This window comes from Hoplias malabaricus, chromosome 8 (genome assembly GCF_029633855.1).
Source record: "Hoplias malabaricus isolate fHopMal1 chromosome 8, fHopMal1.hap1, whole genome shotgun sequence".
NCBI lineage: Eukaryota > Metazoa > Chordata > Actinopteri > Characiformes > Erythrinidae > Hoplias > Hoplias malabaricus.
Window position 1 is genome coordinate 35,913,005 of NC_089807.1, and position 21,535 is coordinate 35,934,539.

The window sequence follows — 21,535 nt, forward strand, 5'->3', positions numbered from 1 at the left end:
TCCCAAATCTGACAACAGTGAATGCAAAATTAGCCCATTTCAAGGCATTGAAACATGTCAAATAAATAAAAATCATTCTATTTATAGAAGCAGAAAAGCCTTCAGCACTAGCCCTCACTCTGTCATTTAATAAAATTAATCCCCAACCAGTTTCAACTAGAGGAATCCATCAGTACTCCCCAGTATTAGAATGGGAGTGATCATGAGAGAACAGAATGGCTTAAGAAGTAAAAACATGAGCAGTAATTATAAAACCAGAACAAGAGTACTTTTAAAATCCTAGCTTTGTCCATTTATAAAGGGTACATTCCTGCAAATTGATGGAGGAATAAAATTAAATAACACGTGCTTCGCATGCAAATATAACTGGGCTTAAAAATTCTTAATAAGCAAATGTGTAACATCTACATGACATCATCTGGCATTAACACCTTTCTCAAGAAAGCCTACATACCCTGGACTATGTCCTACCAATTAATTTAAAAACAAATAAAAGCTTATTTTTAGTTCATTAAAAAATATATAATCTTATATTTACTTAGAGTATGTTAAAAATAGTTATTGTGTGGAATCAGTCTTAAATTAAGTCTTGAAACAGGAAATTCTTCCATTTTTTTGGTGCTTTCTGTTGTTTTAAAAAGTTGATAGATGATAAATAAACAATTGAGGAGAAATAACCCCAGGGAATTCTTAAATTACAAACGTTTAAAAATCAGTGAAAAATATTAGTGTGTTTTATTTTGAACAATGAGCATTGGTGAAGCAACTTTGACACTTGAATAGACTGCTCTTATTTCTATGACACTTTAAAGCTTCAGTTTTTAATTTCAATATCCATGTCTTTGCAACGATATCCCATAATACAAAACTGTCCACAGCATAATAATGATCTTTAAATAAAATTCTATCTGAATGTGTGGGGTTACTTCTTTTTCTTCTTTTTGATTTTGGTAACAGTCCCTGGGGTAAAGTTTCCGTTCTGGCTGTTGTCTCTGGTCCACTCTTTCTGCAGTTGCTGCAGGAGCTCTGGTGTGAGCAGTCCTTCCTGCACCAGACGTGAGCTCAGTGAGTTCTCCATGGTTTTGTTCCCTTCTTTAATGCTGCCCTGTGCTTTTGAAGACCGGGCCCTTCTCAGTGCTTGTAAAGGAGAATGGGGCCTAGGGCCGGGGGTATTTGATTCAGAGCCTGGACTTGAAGCATGTGCCTCTGTGGCACGAATGAGCCGCGTGATGTTACGCACACCGACCTGGATTGTACCATCCAGCTCCTGCTGAATCTCCCGAACAAGGTTAGCATCAGGAAACATGTCCATGAAGCGGTAGCTAGAAGTGGAAAACAAAGGGAAAACAATTAGGCTGGCTAACAAATCAAGTGAGGAACAGATTCCTCACTTGATTAGAGTCTACTGCAACAGTGATATTGTAGTATAGCTATAATAACAAAGGTAATTATAAGTTCCTGATTATGTTCCTTAATAAAGATATGCATGTATTATTTTGAACAGCACTGCAGTTTTACAAATAAAGACTTATAAATCTGAATGATCTTTGTAGGTTATGAAAACGCCATAGTTTAGAAACATTGGTAAAAGCCTTGTTGTATTTTGTATGTTTTTTAACAAGAGTAATGCAAAGATGAATACTGATCAACTGTCCAAAACTAACACAAAAAAGGTGCAGCCATGTTTCTGTGCTAAGCGTTAGCTATTTATCTGAGCTTAATACCAAATACATGCAACACGTTAATTAAATTTAATTTAACTTCATTAAAATTGGAAATTCTCACACAACTCCTGAACAGAAATGGTACCTGAGCCAGAGGTAAAGGTCCAACACATCATGGACAGCTTCCAAATGAACCAAGTCCTTGATGTTTTTGGGGGCTACCAGGGGCCAGCTAATGTGTCGACACACCCAGTCAAAAGTCAATGGCTCGTCTCTGCTGAACTGTCTGGCAAACTACAAAATAGAAAAAAATGAAAATAGCACATCCTTAGGAACATTCCCTTGCCCAAAACCAAGCTTAGGAGACATAAGAACTCTTCTGTCAATAACTTCTGAAGGTAGCACCATCTGGTTTGGATCCCTGGACCACAACTGTATCATTACCTTCAGGAAAGATGTACAAACAAAAGGCTGCTTCTTGTTGATTGGGGCGGTGCAGAAGACATAGCGAGAACGCAGGTTTAGAGGAATGTGCTGAATCATGTCTGCAAGGAACTTAAAATCATCGATGTTGCAGACAAAGTACAGGCCGTCGACTTGTGAAAGACTCACAAAAATATCCTATAAGGCCAAGAAGGGGGGGAAAAAAAGATTAATCATAAACCAGACCTTATTTATATGAGCACTGTGATGCAACAGATGTTTAAAATGGAAATACATACAATGAGGTTGGAGAGCGTGGCCTCGGGAAGGTGATATGCAAACATCTCTATCTGCTCTGCTGTGGGATGAAGACCTGCTGTCTGGAATCAGAGATAGAGGAGAAAATATTGTAGGCCCAACTACTGCTACTACATGTTCATAATAATTATAAATGAAAAAAACACAACCAAAAATAGAGGTCAGTGTGTAATACCTTCCCTCGGATTATAATCTAAAAGAACCCTACCCACATCCCTCTTCCTGTTGCAAGTACAAAAATGTTTTTAACAAGATGCTCACATTAAACACACTCATAGGTGTCAACCAATTATTAGGAAAGGAATTAAATTGGAAGAATGATTAAGAGAGCCACAGTAGATATGGCTCACAGTGGCCCTATCCTATTATATGACTTGCATATGTATAGTGCATATTATTAAGCATTTAATATATATTGTTGTCCTCATATCTATTCTGAAAACACCTAAGAAGGTGAAAGTGACACATTCCAGTGTGTAGCTTATAGTACATCAATTAACAATTGTATTAAGTTACAATAAATGTATTATAACAAAAAACATTTTGACAAATGATTCCACATATCTGAATTGTAATATATGCTGTCTCAATTGCCAACAGCTTTAATTGTACATATATTGAAATTATACCATATAGAAAACTGTACCTAGTGACAAACTACACTTAATTTACAGGTAGATTTATAGAATACATTTATACATTGCAATTATAGTAAAGTGGTGACACGGTGGGGCAGCAGGTAGTTGTCGCAGTCACACAGCTCCAGGGACCTGGAGGTTGTGGGTTTGATTCCCGCTCCGGGTGACTGTCTGTGATGAGTTGGTGTGTTCTCCCCGTGTCCGTGTGGGTTTCCTCCGGGTGCTCCGGTTTCTTCCCAAAGTCCAAAAACACACATTGGTAGGTGGATTGGCGACTCAAAAAAAAGTGTCCGTAGGTGTGAGTGAATGTGTTGCCCTGTGAAGGACTGGCGCCCCCTCCAGGGTGTATTCCCGCCTTGCGCCCAATGATTCCAGGTAGGCTCTGGACCCACCGCCACCCTGAACTGGATAAGCGCTTACAGATAATGAATGAATTATAGTAAAGTATATTTTGCTAATTTTATTAGAAATGTCATTTCCTATTGTGCTATTATTCTGAACCTCCAAAAAGGCTATTCCCATAATTTATGTTTATGACACACAATGGCCATTCAAAAGACAAACCAAATTGTGTGACACAAAATCCAATTCCTTTGCAAGTGTACGGTAAAATACTGACCTCAATAGGGTCCACGGGTTTGCAGAGGATTTCCTTCAGCACAGGTAAATCCTCCCGGTGCATGGTGGTCACCATGCCCTCCTTAAAAACAGAACTGAAGCGTCCAGCTCGTCCTGCAATCTGCAGGGCCTGAGAGGTGGAGATAGTCACAAGCTCTTTCTCTCCCTTCTCGTTCACATTGGGCTTCACCAGAGAATTAAAGATTATTCTCCTGATGCTCCTGTTAAGATAAACCACATTAGTGTCTGTGAGCTACGTGTTTTACGAGTATGTATTAGGTCAGAGGTTTTGAATGTTAATCAATCAAGACATAAAATGGCTCAAAACGTACTAACAAGTTCAAACCCATTCCAATTGCATCTGTAGCAACAAGGATCTTACAGGGGTCGCCCGGGTCATTGAACTTTTTCGCTTGAGCCAGTTTGGTGCCTGAGGACCAGAAGGTTTGTGTTACTAGTTTGTAGTCTACAGCTTCTTAAGGTTTTAGTATGACAATTGTTTGATTGTAGAATTTAAAGGAGTCTTACCAGGAGGCAGGCTGCCGTATATAACAGCACATTCCTGACCTCGAATCTCTATCTGCCTACTCACTGAGTAGATGTCATTCTTGCTGAAACACACAATGCAGTCACCAGGTTCCAGGTTATCCAAATTCTCTAATGCACGGTCCGAGATAGAAAATGGAGTCAGCCTCTTATAGTTATTGACCTTTCAGAAAAGTTCAAAAAAAGTTTACATATAAGTCCAATATATCCATCAATAGCTTTTACAAATGCTATTATCAACATAAACAGTTCACGATGTGTGTATAAATATTTAAACACTTCATATTCAAAGTAACCTAAACAGTGCGTGAATCAAAAACAAGCAGAAAGAGAAACAAACCCAAAAATATTTATTTAAATTAACTATTTAAGACAGAGAACTCCCCGTTTGGATACTAAGCAATCACAAATTATTCTCAGGCCACTGACCTCCACTTCCTCACCAGTGGTGTACATGAGTTCAGTAATAAAATTAATCGCTGCAGCTTCTCCACACACATGGATCTCCTCAGCACACAAACCTACCCATGGAAAAAGTTCAGATCAAAATGACACAGATGTTTTCTAAGTCTTTAAGAGTCCCTTTCAGCATATTGTGTTATCATTATGAGACTCACCCAGAAGAGCTCTAGTCCAGGCCCATCCTCTAGAAGGATCTTTGATCATCTGAATCTCATCTATGACAGCTACTTCATCTGAAAGCAATAGGGGCCTGTCAATGTTATGATCCATTGGACAAAATTTGAAATTTTCTTAGGCATTCTTACCCACTCTCACTACTCACATGGAGTTGTGACACTGCACATTTCTATAGTGCAAGCTACATGACTGGACTGTCTCCCCTCTGGATCCACAAATATCCTCTCCTCACCGGTCACCAGATCACATGGTACACCCTAAAGAATAATAAATTACCATATCTAAGCAAGTAAATCTATGCTTTTTTTAATTTAATGGGAATTCTGTGTAACCACCAATGAATTTACTTCAGCACCTTTGTCCAAATAAGATAAAAAATAATGTTCTTAGTAAAGAATATTAAAAATATGTTATGTCCAAATAAAACAACATCTCAACTGTAAATTAACATATTCATTTTCAATTTGAGTGAAAGTTTTCGTAAGTTATCAATAAGTCTGGACTAATTCCTATCTACAGGGGTTGGACAATCAAACTGAAACACCTGGTTTTAGACCACAATAATTTATTAGTATGGTGTAGGGCCTCCTTTTGCGGCCAATACAGCATCAATTCGTCTTGGGAAAGACATATACAAGTCCTGCACAGTGGTCAGAGGGATTTTAAGCCATTCTTCTTGCAGGATAGTGGCCAGGTCGCTACGTGATGCTGGTGGAGGAAAACGTTTCCTGACTCGCTCCTCCAAAACACCCCAAAGTGGCTCAATAATATTTAGATCTGGACCAATCTTTCACCAGTCTTGCTGTGTATATTGGTGCATTGTCGTCCTGATACACGGCACCGCCTTCAGGACACAATGTTTGAACCATTGGATGCACATGGTCTTACTGGTGCAATATGCAGTTAATGAAGATTGGCCACCAGACTGCTCCAATTTAGCCATGAAACCTCTCACACTACAATGACAGGTGTTTCAGTTTCATTGTCTAACCCCTGTACATTTTTATGTGGACAGTTCTGACTCATCTAAATAATGCACCCCAAAAAAAGGTTAGTGTATTGCAGCAAAGACAGCTTAACTTACTGCAGAATTACTCTTCTCAAATATCTCATGAGCAAGAAGCTTGAGTGGACCACAGTAAACTCCAGATTTGGCTTCCAGGTACCTCTGAATAGCATGGTACGTTTTACCACTATTGGTGGGGCCTGCATGGAAAATTATTTTCCGCTGAATGGCCCTTGCCTCTGGATACCTACAACATATGTAACACATCTCAAAAAAACGTAGGAAAACCAGACAAATTAAATGCATTTTATGAAGCATAATAGTCAACAATTTCCCCTACCAGTTGACTGGTACCCGCAAGTCACTAATTTTGCGCAAGTCATCCATGCAGTCCACCATGGGAAATATCTGTTTGGCGTGTCTCATGAAGTATGGGAAAATATCATCTATGTGTCCTGGAAAAGCATGAGAAAGTAACAGCAATCATGCAACATGTTCATTTTTATAGGAACAAGGACACAGAATTCTTGCTCTCTATTCTCAAGTTTGTTATTCTAAGTAATGTCACTGTTTTTTGTTTTTTTGGAGAATGGTGCACTGATTTCAGTAGCAATCAGAGTTAACAGGATTTTCACAGACAAAAAGTCGAAGAGTCCATTCCTACAAATGGGCCAGGCAAAATAAGGTGAGGATGCATGATTAGGTGTATTCTTCAGTGACCCCATAAAATATTGCAGTCACAATTCTCACCTGCTCCACAACAGATGTCACTAAGAATGATGTGTAGATCAGCACTAAGGGAGTTCATCTCCAGAACATACTTCCTAAAACTGATGAAGGCTTGGTGGAAGAGACGAGCTAGAAGAAAATATAATTACATATCATTGACCACTGTAACTGGGCGACTGATGAATAGTCCACTTTGAAGACATTTAGCCTATGTTCAGTAACTGATTCACACTCTTAAACAGAAGACACGCTGTAAATCTGATGTATTTCTACCCAAATAAGAGACTTACCATCAAGTCCTTGGTCAGCAGCAAGCTTCTGCATCTCTTTCCGTTTGTAAAATTTATTGAGTACCTTCAGAAGTTCACCTGTTACACATATAGACAACATAGTTTTGATTAAGAAAACCTACTTAAATTCTTAGTTTAAGTCCTAGTCAAAGACACAACTCATCATAATTGAACATTCAGTTCCAGTCCCAGTTAAACACTTAATTCCGTAGGTGTGAGTGTGTGAGTGTGTGAGTGAATGTGTGAGTGTGTGAGTTGCCCTGTGAAGGACTGGCGCCCCCTCCAGGGTGTATTCCCGCCTTGCGCCCAATGATTCCAGGTAGGCTTTGAACCCACCACGACCCAGAACTGGATAAGCAGTTACAGATAATAAAAAAAAAATAGTTAAACACTTAGCTTTAGTCCTAGTTGAACACTCAGTTCCAGTTCCAGTTAAACACTTAATTCCAGTCCCAGTTAAACGCTTATTTCCAGTCCTAGTTAAACACTCAGTTCCAGTCCCAGTTAAACACTCAGTTCCAGTCCCAGTTAAACACTCAGTTCCAGTCCCAGTTAAACACTCAGTTCCAGTCCTAGTTAAACACTTAGTTCCAGTCCTAGTTAAACACACAACTCTAGTCCTAGTTGAACACTCAGTTCCAGTCCCAGTTAAACACTCAGTTCCAGTCCTATTTAAACACTTAGTTCCAGTCCTAGTTAAACACACAACTCTAGTCCTAGTTGAACACTCAGTTCCAGTCCCAGTTAAACACTTAATTCCAGTCCTAGTTAAACGCTTATTTCCAGTCCTATTTAAACACTCAGTTCCAGTCCTAGTTAAATACTTATTTCCAGTCCTAGTTAAACACTCAGTTCCAGTCCCAGTTAAACACTCAGTTCCAGTCCCAGTTAAACACTCAGGTCCAGTCCTAGTTAAACACTCAGGTCCAGTCCTAGTTAAACATACAACTCTAGTCTCAGTTAAACACTTAATTCCAGTCCTAGTTAAACACTCAGTTCCAGTCCCAGTTAAACACTCAGGTCCAGTCCTAGTTAAACACTCAGGTCCAGTCCTAGTTAAACATACAACTCTAGTCTCAGTTAAACACTTAATTCCAGTCCTAGTTAAACACTTAGATTTAGTCCTAGATAAACACACAACTCTAGTCCTAGTTGAACATGTAGTTCCAATCTTAGTTAAACACTCAGCTAGAGTCCTGGTTGAACTCTTAGTTCTAGTTCTAGACAAACCCTTAGCTCTAGTCTTAGTTGAACTCATTTCTAGTTAAACGTTATCAACTCTAACGTTGGTGCTAGTTACAGTGTTTTGTCTAATTAGCAGCTTTTAAGCGAAACTCTTCAGTCAACCTTTATCCAGCGGTTGTGTTAGCTCCGCTCCCACAGCACCGTCTGCAGCTGAGTCGGTCCTCAGAGAGACCGGGACGAAGAGCGATGTGTCTGGTGATCTGTGGCGGCTATCCTCGGAGCAGCAACGGCTCGGCGGCGGCCTGGAACCCAGTACAGAGCCGTGGCAGCGCGGCAGAGAAGCAGCAGTGCCGCGGAGCAGAGAACATGACCCACGACGCAAAGACAACACACAGCGGCTCAGAGCCATGATCAGCCTGGGACAGGGCGTTACTTCACCGCCGATGAGACGAGAAAATAAAACAGACACCAGAGTCAGAAAGCCTTCATTGTAAACCTCCAATAACAGAAACACTGAGGTCAGTCATGATCACTACACTACACCAGACACGTGGGCAAAGACCTGCAGATATTGCTGCCTAAGGATTCGCCTGCTCTGCGAGATTAATTATTTTTACAGACTGGACATTCACATAAAAACATTCCACATAAGAGGTAAAAGAAATGCGGGATATATTCTTAAAAGCTGTGCTTCATTATAAAGACAACGTTTTCAGGTTGCCAGTTAATTCAGAGCATTTTCTGAGGGAATAACTCAGAATCTAGAGTCTTGTGACGAGGACCTCGCCAGGGTACATTCACTATTTTCGTGGCTCAGGCGTTGCAAACAGTTTCGAACTGTTCAGTGAATCAAGTGTAGCGGTTCAGTTTTGCAATAAGAGTCGACTCTTTCGGCTCCCAAAAGACTCTGTATTCTCTATGGCAACACGTCCAAAGTTAGTAATATTTTCTTTTCATGTTCTATTACTTGTGCTTATTTAAAAAGGTCAAAATGTTCTACAGGTCAAAAAGGGACAATAATGTAAGTCAGCACTACATCAGTAAACTTAATTGATGGTTTCAAATTGTGTGTGGAGACAATGAAAGCAAGAGACAGGATTTTTAAATGTTAAATCGAATCACCAGACGAGGACTTTAAAAATCCCAAACATCTGTCTTGCAAGTTCACTTAAAAGAGCCGACTCAAAGAACCGACTGCCACGATCCACACACCACCCTGTCAGCGGGTTTACAGTACATGTGCACCTGAGAAACGTTCGTAAACTCTCCCTTCGTTAAAAAATGTTTTGTGTCAGTCTTATTATAGCTTTGTCCAAACACTTATCCTTCTAGACGTGACGCTGTCAGTTCACTATGTGGCATATCCCCGAGGCAGGGGCTAGGGAACGTTCGAGGGGTTGTGAACGCAGTCCGGGTTGCCTGTTTATTAGGAACTCCCCCTACATCTTTACATAAATTGGACATTCCAACAAGTCACACGTCACGGAACAGCAGCGTGTGTCTAAATCCGGCGAAGATTTTTTTTTGCCTTAATTAGTGTTCAATTAAGCGCCGGGAATGGGAAAGAAAAGTGACCTCAGCGATTTTGAACGTGGGATGATAGTGGGCGCCAGGCGCGCGGGGTGCAGCGTCTCGAAAACCGCCGACGTCCTCGGCTTCTCGCGCACAACCGTGTCCAGGGTTTTTCGAGAATGGAACCAGAAACAAAAGACCACCAGTAACCGGCGGTCGTGCGGTAGAAAACCGCTGGTGGACGAGAGGGGGCAGAAGAGAATGGCGAGAATCGTGCAGGCGAACATCCGGGCCACGACCAAGGAGATCACAACTGAGTTTAACAACGGTACCCAGAGAGCGATCTCGGAGCGCACCGCGTATCGGACTCTGTGTCGAATGGGCTTCAACAACCGAAGACCCCTGGCCGCCAAGAGCAAAACAGCGGCTCCGCAATGGCCACGGGATCAACAGGACTGGGTCCAGGAGGACTCTGCGTGGTCAGACGAGTCCGTGTCCGAGGACAGTGCTCCTGCTCGTGTCCCTCAGGACGCGTCTCAAGTGTTTACCACCTCAGAGTAAATCAAGTCAAGAGCGCGCGAGCGTTAGACTGAGAGGACTGCGGCAGTTCACCAACAATGTCCTTTTGCTATTTATCGATATTAACATTAATATTAATAACTTTGACTTAAACAGTGTTCCTTCACTGTACGATGCCTTTATTTCGGCGAAGATGAAAAAGGAGAAGGAGCGCGAGCCTCCCAATAACTGGCGAGGCGAGGTCACTGGCTTTGGATAACCTGGGAGGATTTTTTTTTTTTTTAAACGACACTATGTATTGTTAAATAAACAACCATAAGCAGCCTTGTTCACACCTGCCTGTGTGTGTCTGCATTCATTCAGCCATGTATTGAATCCACTAGATGCACGATGATGGAAATTAAGGACAAGTGCCAATATCAGATATCGCTTAAAGTACATATTTACCAATGCCAAAACAAACCCTGCTAGGAGTGAGTGTGTTTTGGATGTTGCTATGCCAATCACCAACAAAACCAGCCTGTTTTTTTATCTTAAAGGCTGGGGTACGGCTAAAGCAGCATCAGATCACCATTAACAAGATTACAGATCCTCCTTGACTAATGGCGGATGGTTCATGATATTTCCATTAAACCATATTCTGAGTTCATTCATTGTAATCGCTTATCCAGTTCAGGCTCACCGAGGGTCTGGAGACTACCCAGAATCACTGGGCACGAGGCAGGAACATACCCTGGAGGGGGCGCCAGTCCTTCACAGGGTGACACACACTCACACATTCACTCATAAACACACAAACACACACACACCTAGGGACAGTAGTTTCCAAATAACCTACCAATGTGTGTTTTTGGACCATGGGGGGAAACCCACGCAGACAGAAGGAGAAATTCCTCACAGTCACCTGGAGCAGGGCTGTATACTGAATTTGAATTAAAATTTTCCCTGAAGAAACAAAACACAGTACGATACACTCCAGCTGATGCTGGGCATTCAAGCAACAGCTGCGTATTGTAAAATAGGCTTTGTGTTAATGCTTTTGCCTAAGTGCACATTGATGTAAGTGTTTTTACCATGTTTAAGGTGAGCTACTGAAGGCTAGGCTGTGATGTATATACATTTCTCAGTTTGCAATACAATCCACTTATGGAGTTATCATCATAATCTTGATAATGGCCAAAAAAATAATAACCCTACCTCACCCCCTGCTTAGTTCTTGAAAGCTCTGCCCTGCAAATTGACAGGATTGTTTCTAGGTTAATGACATCTCCCTTGTATTTGAAACACTGCTGTTTGAAAGCTAAAATGCTCAGCCATGGTGTTGGCACCAACAGCACATGGACATGTTAACAAGGTAATAAACCTGATTATCACTGGAGGAGCGTTAGAATGATATGTGAAACTTTGTATATTCTAGTGCTGCCAAACAGTTCTGTGGACCCAGTTCATTTGTAGAATTTATCATCACTGTCCAATTAAAAACATTCACCTGTAACCACTGATCCAATTCAGGGTCACGGTGGGTCCAGAGCCTACCTGGAATCATTGGGCGCAAGGCGGGAATACACCCTGGAGGGGGCGCCAGTCCTTCACAAGGCAACACAGACACACATTCAGACACTTTTGAGTCGCCAATCCACATACCAACGTGTTTTTGGACTGTGGGAGGAAACCCACGCAGACACGGGGAGAACACACCAACTCCTCACAGACAGTCATCCAGAGCGGGAATCAAACCCACAACCTCCAGGTCCCTGGAACTGTTTGACTGCGACACTACCTGCTGCGCCACTGTGCCGCCCAATTAAAAACATCCATCTCCAAAAATAGTAACCTTACAAGAGAAGGAAAAACCCTTTACTTTCAAAGGACTTGAATGTAAAATATTATTTCAAGTAATTTTGGAGCGCTTCTGTTGGTTCATTCATCATGAAATATTCACACAATGTGAAGGACAGCCGCTGTGTTCGAATGATGTAGTAGATGTTTTTGGCGCACAGTTCATGTTGCCTGGCCCTTGGGCAGAGTCCTCAAGATGTGGGCTGTATAAGGAAAGTTTAAATATCACGAAAAACAGTGTTGTTTCATGTTAAAAGCCCAATACTTGAGAAAATTAATGAGAATTCTTTACAGCGTTGCTAAACAGAACCAGATGTCTGTAGCACTTAATGCCTCTTAAAGCTCCCTCAGCAAGTTACTACATGGAGTGGTTACAATTATGTTGCCAGATTTAGGCATATTGTATTAGTTTTTCGGAGCAGGCAAAATAGTACTGGAGAAAATTAATCACTATTTTTTCCCTTAACATTCATTAATGCATTTTATGTTTTTTCCTGTACAGACTCACATTGGATCCAGAGCCTATACCCAGAATCACTTGGCAGGAACACACCCTGGAGAGGGCACCAGTCCATCACAGAGCACCTCACACTCACTCACGCCTATGGACACTTTCGAAAATCAGTCCATCTCCCAGCAGGTGTTTTATACCGTTGAAAGAAAATGTACACATTTCCGTTCTTGAGCTTTTACACTGGCCCCATAGCCTACAGTAGCAATTAGTGACCAAATATGCAAGGCCCAAACTGCACTATAAGGTTTAGATAGTAGTTTCTGTTCCAGTGCTTCCTAAAGTGTATACAAAGTCCTTCAATGCTAACAATTGCTTGCTGTGGACGGCATTGTGGACACAGCAAAGGCAGGCAAAGATAAAGCCCATCACCGCAAGCCGTGAGAAGTGGCGGTGTGAAAGTTTGGTGGGAGTTGCTTTCCTCTCCTGTGACGGGCCACTGGAGAAACATGTCCCTGGCTGGCTGTTCCTGCATCTCTTCCTCCTGGAAGAAACCCATGCAGAAAGCATTCCCAAGGAGAACACACCAAATTCCTCAGAGACCCAAGGTGAGGTTCAAACCCAAAACCCCAGGACCCTGGAACTGTTACATTGACACTATGTGATAGTTTCCCAGACAGTGATTAAGCCTAGATCAGAACTACAAACCATTTTGAATTGCGATCTTCCATTGAAAGGAGGATATAGTCCAGGACTGGGTCTGAGAAACCAGCCTTATGTGTTTTGCTGTGCCATCATGCTACATTAAAAAAACTCAGAAGGCATATTCACTGGTAGTTTTGGAGAGTAGTGTGCCGTATTGGTGTTGTTAGCACCAAAAACACATTGAAAGATAAACAAGACTATGCAAAAAGTGTCCACAGATGTAATTGACAGGGTGAGTGTCTTGATGCCTTGTCCACTTGAGACACGGGTAACTGAGTGTACATTTTTGTTTAGAATAGATGGGTTATTATGGGTCCTGACACTGGACTGGACAATCAAAAAATTTGTCACTGTACAACTGCACCTATATGAGAAGACAAAATGGCAATGGGTTTAAATGAGGTAGATGTACCAAATAAAGGGCAGTTCTAATTACATTTAAACGATTAGTTGGGTGATTTTATTCAGAACGACTTATTTCCCAAGGATACTTTGTGCTGTATCATAGTGTGCTTACCAACCCTAGGGTGTATTCCAATGTGAAGTCATTCCCAACAAGACACGAGTTTCACGACCATTAGCACTGCACTGTCCCAGTTGCTCAAGGTTTATAGTTGCATGCAAAAACTCAAATAGTGCTAGCTGTATTTGACAGTATAAACTTGCATTTTTATTTAACAGATTGACAGATAAACATGAGGCTGGATATGTACAATTTTTTCAGAGTCCACAAACAACAAAGTTTACATGGCTGCACATTCATGTTTTATATTTTCCCAATGCATTACAGTGACAGCACTCATGGCTGGACAAAGGCTATTCCTGTAGTAGTGTTGTGGATTTATAAAAGGTTAGTGTTGTTCAAATCATAACCGTAATGAGATATACATCTAACGGAATGTAGCTCCTCACCATCCAAAAGAGAACTTTGTGCACGTTAGCGACATTAAAATGGACAGGAATGCTTTTTTGTGTACCAGAACCATTAACCATGCTGTCATGCAAAGGTTATAACTTGGCGTAATTTCATCATAATTTTTTGGGCACTTGTATTTAAACAAGAAGATGAAATGCCTGCATACAGTATTCAGAAACAGAAAGAACTAATTTAAATGTGAAATTAGTGTAGCCTACATTTTGCTCTGTTGTAAGGTTGAGTACTCTCAATGAGTTAAGAGCAAATCTAAGAATATTTAAATGAACCATTCTATAACTAGCTAAATATATATATAACCAGAAAACAGTGTTGGTTCCTTATATATAACCATAGTAAAACAAAAATAAAGTAATTTTGGAAAGTTTCAAATCCAAAGCCTCATGCAAAAACATTTAATATCCTGATAATTAATTATTTATATATATTTTGTCCAAAAACATACTTACAGTGAGGAGAATTATCTAATGCAATAAAGACCTAAAGATTAGATGCTAAATAAGTTAAATAGAAATCTTTTACATCTTAAAGTGATTCCAAAAACAGTATGGCACTCTGGCCTGGGTACACTCGCAACATATTTTCGTTCTTGAGCTTCAACACTGGCCCCATAGCCAGCAGTAGCAGTTAGTGACCAAATATTCCGTCCAACCAGCCTGCATGCATTAGAACGTTCTCTGAAGTGAGGTGTGCCTTTTTATTTTTTAAATCCCAGATGCCTTTTATATATCTGTAGTTTAAAGAAAACTAGCAAGTGCATTAAATAAAAATCTTTGTCTAGAGAAGGGTGCAAGGCCCAAACTGCACTATAAGGTTTAGATAGTAGCTTCTGTTCCAGTGCTTCCTATAGTGTATACAAAGTCCTTCAATGCTAACAATTGCTTGCTGTGGACGGCATTGTGGACACAGCAAAGGCAGGCAAAGATAAAGCCCATCACCGCAAGCCGTGAGAAGTGGCGGTGTGAAAGTTTGGTGGGAGTTGCTTTCCTCTCCTGTGATAGGCCACTGGAGAAACATGTCCCTGGCTGGCTGTTCCTGCATCCCTTCCTCACATTTCCGGTTGCTCGGCAGAGAGGCTGGGTCGGGATTCTGGTGACTCATAGCGCTGGTGGAAGTTGCGTTTCCGCAGTTTCTCTGGAGCTTTTCGCCACAAAACAATCTCCTGATTTGAGAATATAAAGTTTATAATGCATGTTTCCATTTAGAATGACCACTTCAACTATTACAAAGATAACAAATAACAATAAATATATATATACATTTAATATTTTGATATAAAGGGTTTCAACCCTTTAGATCCCATTACAGTTCTAGACTATCTAATGAAGGGTAAATATATTTTGTTTTCAGATAGCATTTAAATATTTGTTCAAATACACCAACAGGTGCAGATCTTGAATTTGCCCTACAGTTAGCTTTACCTCCATCTTACCCAAGGAACGTAGTTCACGAATACAAGTTATGACATATCAGTACACCCTGAATGTTTGTTGACCATAATATAATGGTGTACATTATGCTCCTTAGATGCCTAGGTCTGCTATAATTCTTGAGATGTTATGTACAGTAGTACTGTACCTGCTGTTTGAAATATCTCCTGTCCTCTTCATCCACCAGCACCAGATTTAAAAAGTACCTCACTGAGAACTTCTTGTTTACATCTCTCATTGTAGCTGTGAGGTCATAGCCAGCAAGGAAGAGGCGTATGGGGATGGACTCACCTGAGCAAGAACACAAAAATTTCACTTGAGCCGTTTTCACGCATGTAGCATACAGCCATAGATTATTCATGTCAGATCTGTTCTCACTACAGGAAATGTTCTGCAGGGTTTAGGGATGGGGTGGTGCCTGTGTAGTGCATGAGGAGGCACTGCATAAATTCACTGTGAATTCTCCAGAACATAACCAGCTCTATTCACACATGGACTCACTCTGACATTACCCAGATTTTTGGCAGGGCAGGGTAAGGACTGGTACCAATGATTTAGACATTTGCGTTCAGAAAATGTCTAGGCTCCTGTGCATGTCTGAAAGGGGCTTTGCAGTTCATTCCAAGTGCTTACTGATTAGATGTTATTGTCTGAACACATGGCACAATGTATAAAACATGACTTACTGAGGAAAACAAATCTGTTATTACCAACTCACCACACATGCAAGTCCATTTCTATCCACTGCTCTGCATATGTATTTGTATAGTTACTGGATATGAAGTCAACTACAGTTATAAGCAACTTCACAACAATCAGTTTGACTGTTCTCAAATGATGGCAGGCCTCAGGCAAGTGCATTCAGGGCATTCATTTGCAGTCACTGTGCATCCCAAAGAGAGCAGCCTATGCAGTTCCTCTTAAAGGTGTATTCCCATCTAAACCTAGAGAGTGATATGTCATTTGTCTTGCTATGCAATATTTAATAGTACAGCATATCCCTCAACATTACTGATTTGTCAGAACACATGATTTATACTGAGTTGTTTATTTGTACTACAGTAGCCAGGATGCACTTGGAATAGATGTGATATGACTGCTAATCAGGACACTAAGAAACAACCTAATAAACACAATCAAACTAGAGCCAAGGTAACCTTTATATCTGTCAAAAAATAGTACAAGAGTTTCTATACTTATTTATCACAAAAAATGAATGTCAGAGTGAAGTTTTAATTATTTATTTAAATAGATTATTAACATTCTCCAACAAAAAGGCTGTTATCCAAGCAATAGTCTACTACTTTACCTATAAACACACGTGATGAAGGAAATGGCTTGCTTATCTTCAAAAGACAATGCAGCTGCTGAAATTAGCAGCAAAAATGAATACTGCACACTACAGTCTTTTTGGACCAACCAACTCCCTCAAAGTCAGCAACTTATTATGTAAAGCCAATGACCTAAAAAGGCACAACTCCAAAATATGAGGAGTTTTTTGTTGTTGTTCTTTACAGCTAATATATTCTTAGTTGTTGACAACACTCACACGCTGGAAACTGATCAGAGCATGCCTTACACATACAGAAACAGAGACTGAAGACTCTGAGTCACTGAGCGCAAAGGACAGTAAATTAGAACTAATACTGACACAGTGGTAATCCATACACACCATAGAAATCATTTTAAAGGGGACATATATTATCCCTTTTTTCACAAAAGGTCCTGTGATTGGAGAGACAAGGAGGTAGAACGTTTTTAAAGTATCTACACTCAGAGTAAGCACAAACCACTTCTTTCTTTGGCAGACCACAAAAATTGTCTGGGTTGGGTTATTTCCATAGTGTGTGTGTGTGAGAGAGAAAACATAGAGAAACATAAGAACACTGCCTTTAAATTATTTGTATACTGTAACACCTGTGCATTTCAAACAGTATAAAGCTAAGCTTACCTTTCACTGGTGCTCCATCCATAATCTCATATTTGGCCACAGTTTCCGTCTCTGTAGTGGTACTAGGCCCTGTCAAAGAAATGTCCCATGATATGTTATGGAATGCCATACTGTTCACAGAAGTACTATCTGAGAGGACCTACAGGTAAAAAGCTACCACCATCCCAAAAGATTACTGTACTTTCAGAAACCTTTTCCTTGACTCAATCTATGTAGGTGTTTAAGAAATCCTTATCCTTTCATTAGATCTTACCAATTCCTGTCATTTCTTTCTTGATCAACTGAAGCTCCATGTGCTGAATTTTGATTCGGACAAGCAGAAAGTAGATTTTTCCAACAATGACATCTTTCAGATGGTATCTGTGGGGAAATGCGCAAGCTTACAATGTTTCTGAAATGGTGCAATCAGGAAATAGTTCAGGAAACAGCAGTAAGTAAGTAATTAATTTTTTTTTTAAAGTACATACTTTGACTTGTTGTACTCAAACTCTATATGGAGACAATCTTCAATTCCCACTTCCATCTTGATAGAATTGTTGACATCAGGGTAGGTGGCAAGCTGATGTACGATGATGTCATATTCTTTTACCAAATCGGACAGTCTCCTCACTATTGTTACTTTGAGGAAATACCTGTCAGATATTAAAAAAAAATAATAAAACACACATTTAAAACTGCTTCCATGCAGATTCTTTACTTGTCCTACTCAAGATCCAAATCGTTGTACAAGTGAATAACGAAAAAGCTTAACATCAATAAAAAACACCAACACAAAAGACAAACAAATTCATGGCTTAAAGATGAAAAATTATAAGACAATAACTAACCTCAGTCGGACATTCGCTCCAACATAGGACTCATATGGCTTCTCCACTTGCATAAATTCAAAATCATAGCTGCGATTCTGGGTAAGCTCTCCAGGAAGAGCCAGCTCTTTCACCAGGTTCACAAACTCATGTGTGTTGCTTTTATCACTGAAGAGTTCTACATGACAAAATATAGATATACATTTATTTATAAACAAACACACACACAAATGACACATATTTGTTTAATCTTTAGGTACCAATGTTAAACGATATTGCTTTTTGCCCCATCATTTAACATGCCATATCTATCTAAGAATCCAACAAAGCAGACAGTCACTGCAGTTATTTTGACTAGGCTGCTGGTGGCTTGTTTTACACTGAATGGGTAGTGCTCTGTCCATGTGACAACCACATGCTTTCCTAAGCCTTTTGCATTTCAAGACTGAAGTGTGGAGCACAATTCATTGGACAGAAGCATTCAGAAGTACAGCAATTGCTGCTCCTTTTCCAGTGTTCACACTTTGATTTTGTGCTGAAATAACTTACCAATCTGTCCAACAAACTCTATCCGAATTCCTTGATGTTCAAGTCGCTTGCCAGTCTGTTTTACATTGATATTTACCTTGGGGAAACATGGAAATGTACTTTGTTATGAAAAGTTTTTTTAAAACTCTAATTCCAGTCATTTCTTTCTTGATCAACTAAATCACAATATGCTGGAGAAGATCACACACACACATACCTTTTTAATTCCATTTGTAACAATATTTCAGTGTACTAGTTATTATACTACAAAATCACTATACGTACACACACATATACATTATACACATATATTGTACAATCTAAGAACGCACAATGAAAGTTTATATCAATTTGGTTGAGGAAAAAACATGGAAATAATAAAAGTAAAAAATGCATTTACTGTGACACATTAAAGAAATTCTGGCTTTAGAAAAGGTAATAAGAGTTGGTAACTAACCTTTCCAGAAACTGACTCTCCATCATAAAATAAGTAATGTTTCTCTACTTTTCCATCTTCCGTCTTCAGCTCTGCTGTTTTTCTGCTCTCCGCATCATTTAGTATTACATCAATCTCACATACAGGACCAAACAAACCGCCAAGAAAACTCTGAAAAAATGAAGTCGGAGGTTATCCTAAGAACAGGACCTAACACACATCTGCACATCAGAAGAGAGAAACCTTGAATAACATGCTTGCATAAAAACAGTAAAAAAAAAAAAAAAGACTCCAGGGGAAAATCAAGTTTTTGCCAATACAGCTAAGTGCATATTCATAAAACGGCATGTACTGAATCAAAATAAAGTTACATCCAAGCTCATTTTAAGCCATTAGGGATTTGTTTCTCAGTTCTAGGAATATAAAGCTTTTTACAGTGTTGGTAATAGGGTGTATAGTGGTGGTAAATGTATAATAACTACAAAAGCCACATCACAGAAAAATGCTACATTGGTCACAAAATGTTTTCTTAAATTTCCCTAGAATACCTGAGACATGGTTTTATAAACATTCTGAGATGAGCTTTTGGTGGAGAGGTGCACAAATTTTATTGTAGTCCAAAATACAATGGATAAAATTAAAAAAGAAAATTTTATGTTGACTATTTTGGATACTACATAAAATAGGAGGAGATGCGGTGGTCCTACTGCTACCACACAGCTTCAGGTACTCAAGGTCCTGGATTTGTGTGAGGAGCATGATGTGTTCTCCCTGTATCTGTAAAGGTCCCTTCCCATATCCAAACACACATGTTGCTAGGAGGGCTGTCTATGCTTAAACTGTCCACAGGTGTGAGTGTGTGATGCCATGTGATGAACTGGTGAGATGCTCAGTGTTATTTCATGTCTTGCGCCCATTTATTTATCTGGATGAACCATGATCCCAATGACGAAGAAGAACTTACAGAATCTTAATGAAGAAATAAACTGGATGTTTGTATTGTACACATGGCAACTATCACAACCACTGTAAAGAAATCTCATTTAATGAGCTATTTTCTGCTAATTGAAATGACCTCTTTACATATCAACTACTTAATTACTGAAAACTGTGATTGAAGACGTGTCAATTCCCCCATGACTGAAAATTCAACAACCCAGTGTACTTATCTTTGTGTTATTTGTGTTTAGTTGTTCGAGCTGTAGTCTGTCACCACTGACAGTAAAATAACTCAGAAATCATGCAGCAACCAAGAGACAGCTGCTATTACTCCAACGGTCACCTCACAGCGGTCACGCTGGGCAAAGCTGCTTTACGGAAAAGCACTCAAACTTTATACACCTTTAAACATACATAAATACATTCGTCAACTGACTACCGAAGAAAGTAACGTGACTCAAGTTAAGAAATATTGTAATATTTACTGCATTGCTTGTAGCAATTAAGCTAAGGTTAAGCTAAATGCCATACAAAAATTCATCTAAAGTGCGGACTCGTTAATTAAAACATAACGCACAATGTCAAATCTGCTCACTAACGTTAAATCTAACATTAACATAGTTCGAACCTGAAGTTAGCTGCTTCTTCGCCAACTTCTTTTGGAATTTTACGTTCCACCTTAAATTTTGGAAGCACCAGAATGTCACTGCTGCATCATTTAAGGTGGAACGGAAATTACCAATAAGCTGTGAAGCGAATGTTTTAATCGTTTTAAGAAAAACAACAGCTCTGTTTTCAAAAAAATGGACAAACATACAGTTTTCAAATAAAATCAATTCCAAAATATAAAAGTGTAACGTTAACTAACGCCAAGCATCGTGATCCACACCCATTCAAATCAGCACATACGTTACTTCCCTGCCCGGCCTTGTTTTTGGCCACTTTCTCTTGCATACTGAGCTTTAACACAGCGATTTCTCCCACCGCTGACTATCTACCGTTTTAATGAAAAACTTAACATTCTCAGCATGAACACGGCGCAGCCAGGACATTCAAACGGCTTTGATTCGTACTTAAAAACGCACCATTTCAGCAGGTTTTCAGTCTCAGGTCCAACAGTCCCAACGAGAGATCCGTACTTAACTCACATAAACACTCTCTCTCTCTCTCTCTCTCTCTCTCTCTCTCTCTCTCTCTCTCTCTCTCTCTCTCTCTCTCTCTCTCTCTCACACACACACACACACACACACACACACTGAACCAATCTCCCTCTCATGTTCACACACACAAACACGAAATATCTCTCTCACACAAGGAAACAATTTACTATCAATTTCAAATTAGTCCTCTCTTGCTTTATCTACTTTCTGACATCTTGATAACATTAGGTATGCCAAAGAGCAAATTTTACTTCAAATGTAATATTTCA

At 39.8% G+C, this 21,535-nt stretch overlaps 2 protein-coding genes across 3 annotated transcripts; both read right to left on the bottom strand.

Moving 5' to 3' along the window:
* Positions 1–705: 705 nt before the first annotated feature.
* supv3l1 (SUV3-like helicase) lies at positions 706–8,793 on the bottom strand. Its single transcript, XM_066678247.1, has 15 exons — positions 8,219–8,793; positions 6,872–6,949; positions 6,603–6,710; positions 6,193–6,307; positions 5,931–6,099; positions 4,992–5,103; positions 4,825–4,902; positions 4,637–4,728; positions 4,190–4,370; positions 3,998–4,091; positions 3,663–3,882; positions 2,387–2,467; positions 2,109–2,285; positions 1,810–1,958; positions 706–1,322 (listed from the first exon to the last, which is right to left on the bottom strand). The coding sequence occupies exons 1-15, from the start codon at positions 8,463–8,465 to the stop codon at positions 923–925; spliced, it is 2,301 nt and encodes a 766-aa protein (XP_066534344.1). The 5' UTR covers positions 8,466–8,793; the 3' UTR covers positions 706–922.
* Positions 8,794–13,719: 4,926 nt separating this feature from the next.
* Positions 13,720–21,288, bottom strand: vps26a (VPS26, retromer complex component A). 2 transcript variants are annotated; one of them, XM_066679925.1, is made up of 9 exons: positions 21,192–21,288; positions 19,189–19,338; positions 18,753–18,828; positions 18,225–18,381; positions 17,865–18,029; positions 17,651–17,757; positions 17,398–17,466; positions 15,595–15,737; positions 13,720–15,178 (listed from the first exon to the last, which is right to left on the bottom strand). In XM_066679925.1, exons 1-9 carry the CDS (start codon positions 21,192–21,194, stop codon positions 15,065–15,067), a joined length of 984 nt encoding a protein of 327 aa, XP_066536022.1. In that variant the 5' UTR covers positions 21,195–21,288; the 3' UTR covers positions 13,720–15,064. The 2 variants fall into 2 exon arrangements, with proteins under 2 accessions (XP_066536022.1, XP_066536021.1); XM_066679924.1 differs by lacking the exon at positions 21,192–21,288 and adding an exon at positions 20,975–20,998.
* Between the last annotated feature and the right edge of the window lie 247 nt (positions 21,289–21,535).

What these genes read in the sequence shown, in the direction of transcription:
- supv3l1 (XM_066678247.1), bottom strand. Translation starts at nt 8,465, where the DNA reads ATGGCTCTGAGCCGCTGTGTGTTGTCTTTGCGTCGTGGGTCATGTTCT. An exon ending in TGCTGACCAAGGACTTGATG is followed by an intron (nt 6,711 to 6,871) that starts GTAAGTCTCTTA and finishes ATTTTCTTCTAG; the next exon opens with CTCGTCTCTTCCACCAAGCC. An exon ending in AACCCGTGGACCCTATTGAG is followed by an intron (nt 2,468 to 3,662) that starts GTCAGTATTTTA and finishes CTCTGATTCCAG; the next exon opens with ACAGCAGGTCTTCATCCCAC.
- vps26a (XM_066679924.1), bottom strand. An exon ending in TTTGAGTACAACAAGTCAAA is followed by an intron (nt 17,758 to 17,864) that starts GTATGTACTTTA and finishes ATTTCCCCACAG; the next exon opens with ATACCATCTGAAAGATGTCA. An exon ending in GGAGATATTTCAAACAGCAG is followed by an intron (nt 15,179 to 15,594) that starts GTACAGTACTAC and finishes TTCTCAAATCAG; the next exon opens with GAGATTGTTTTGTGGCGAAA.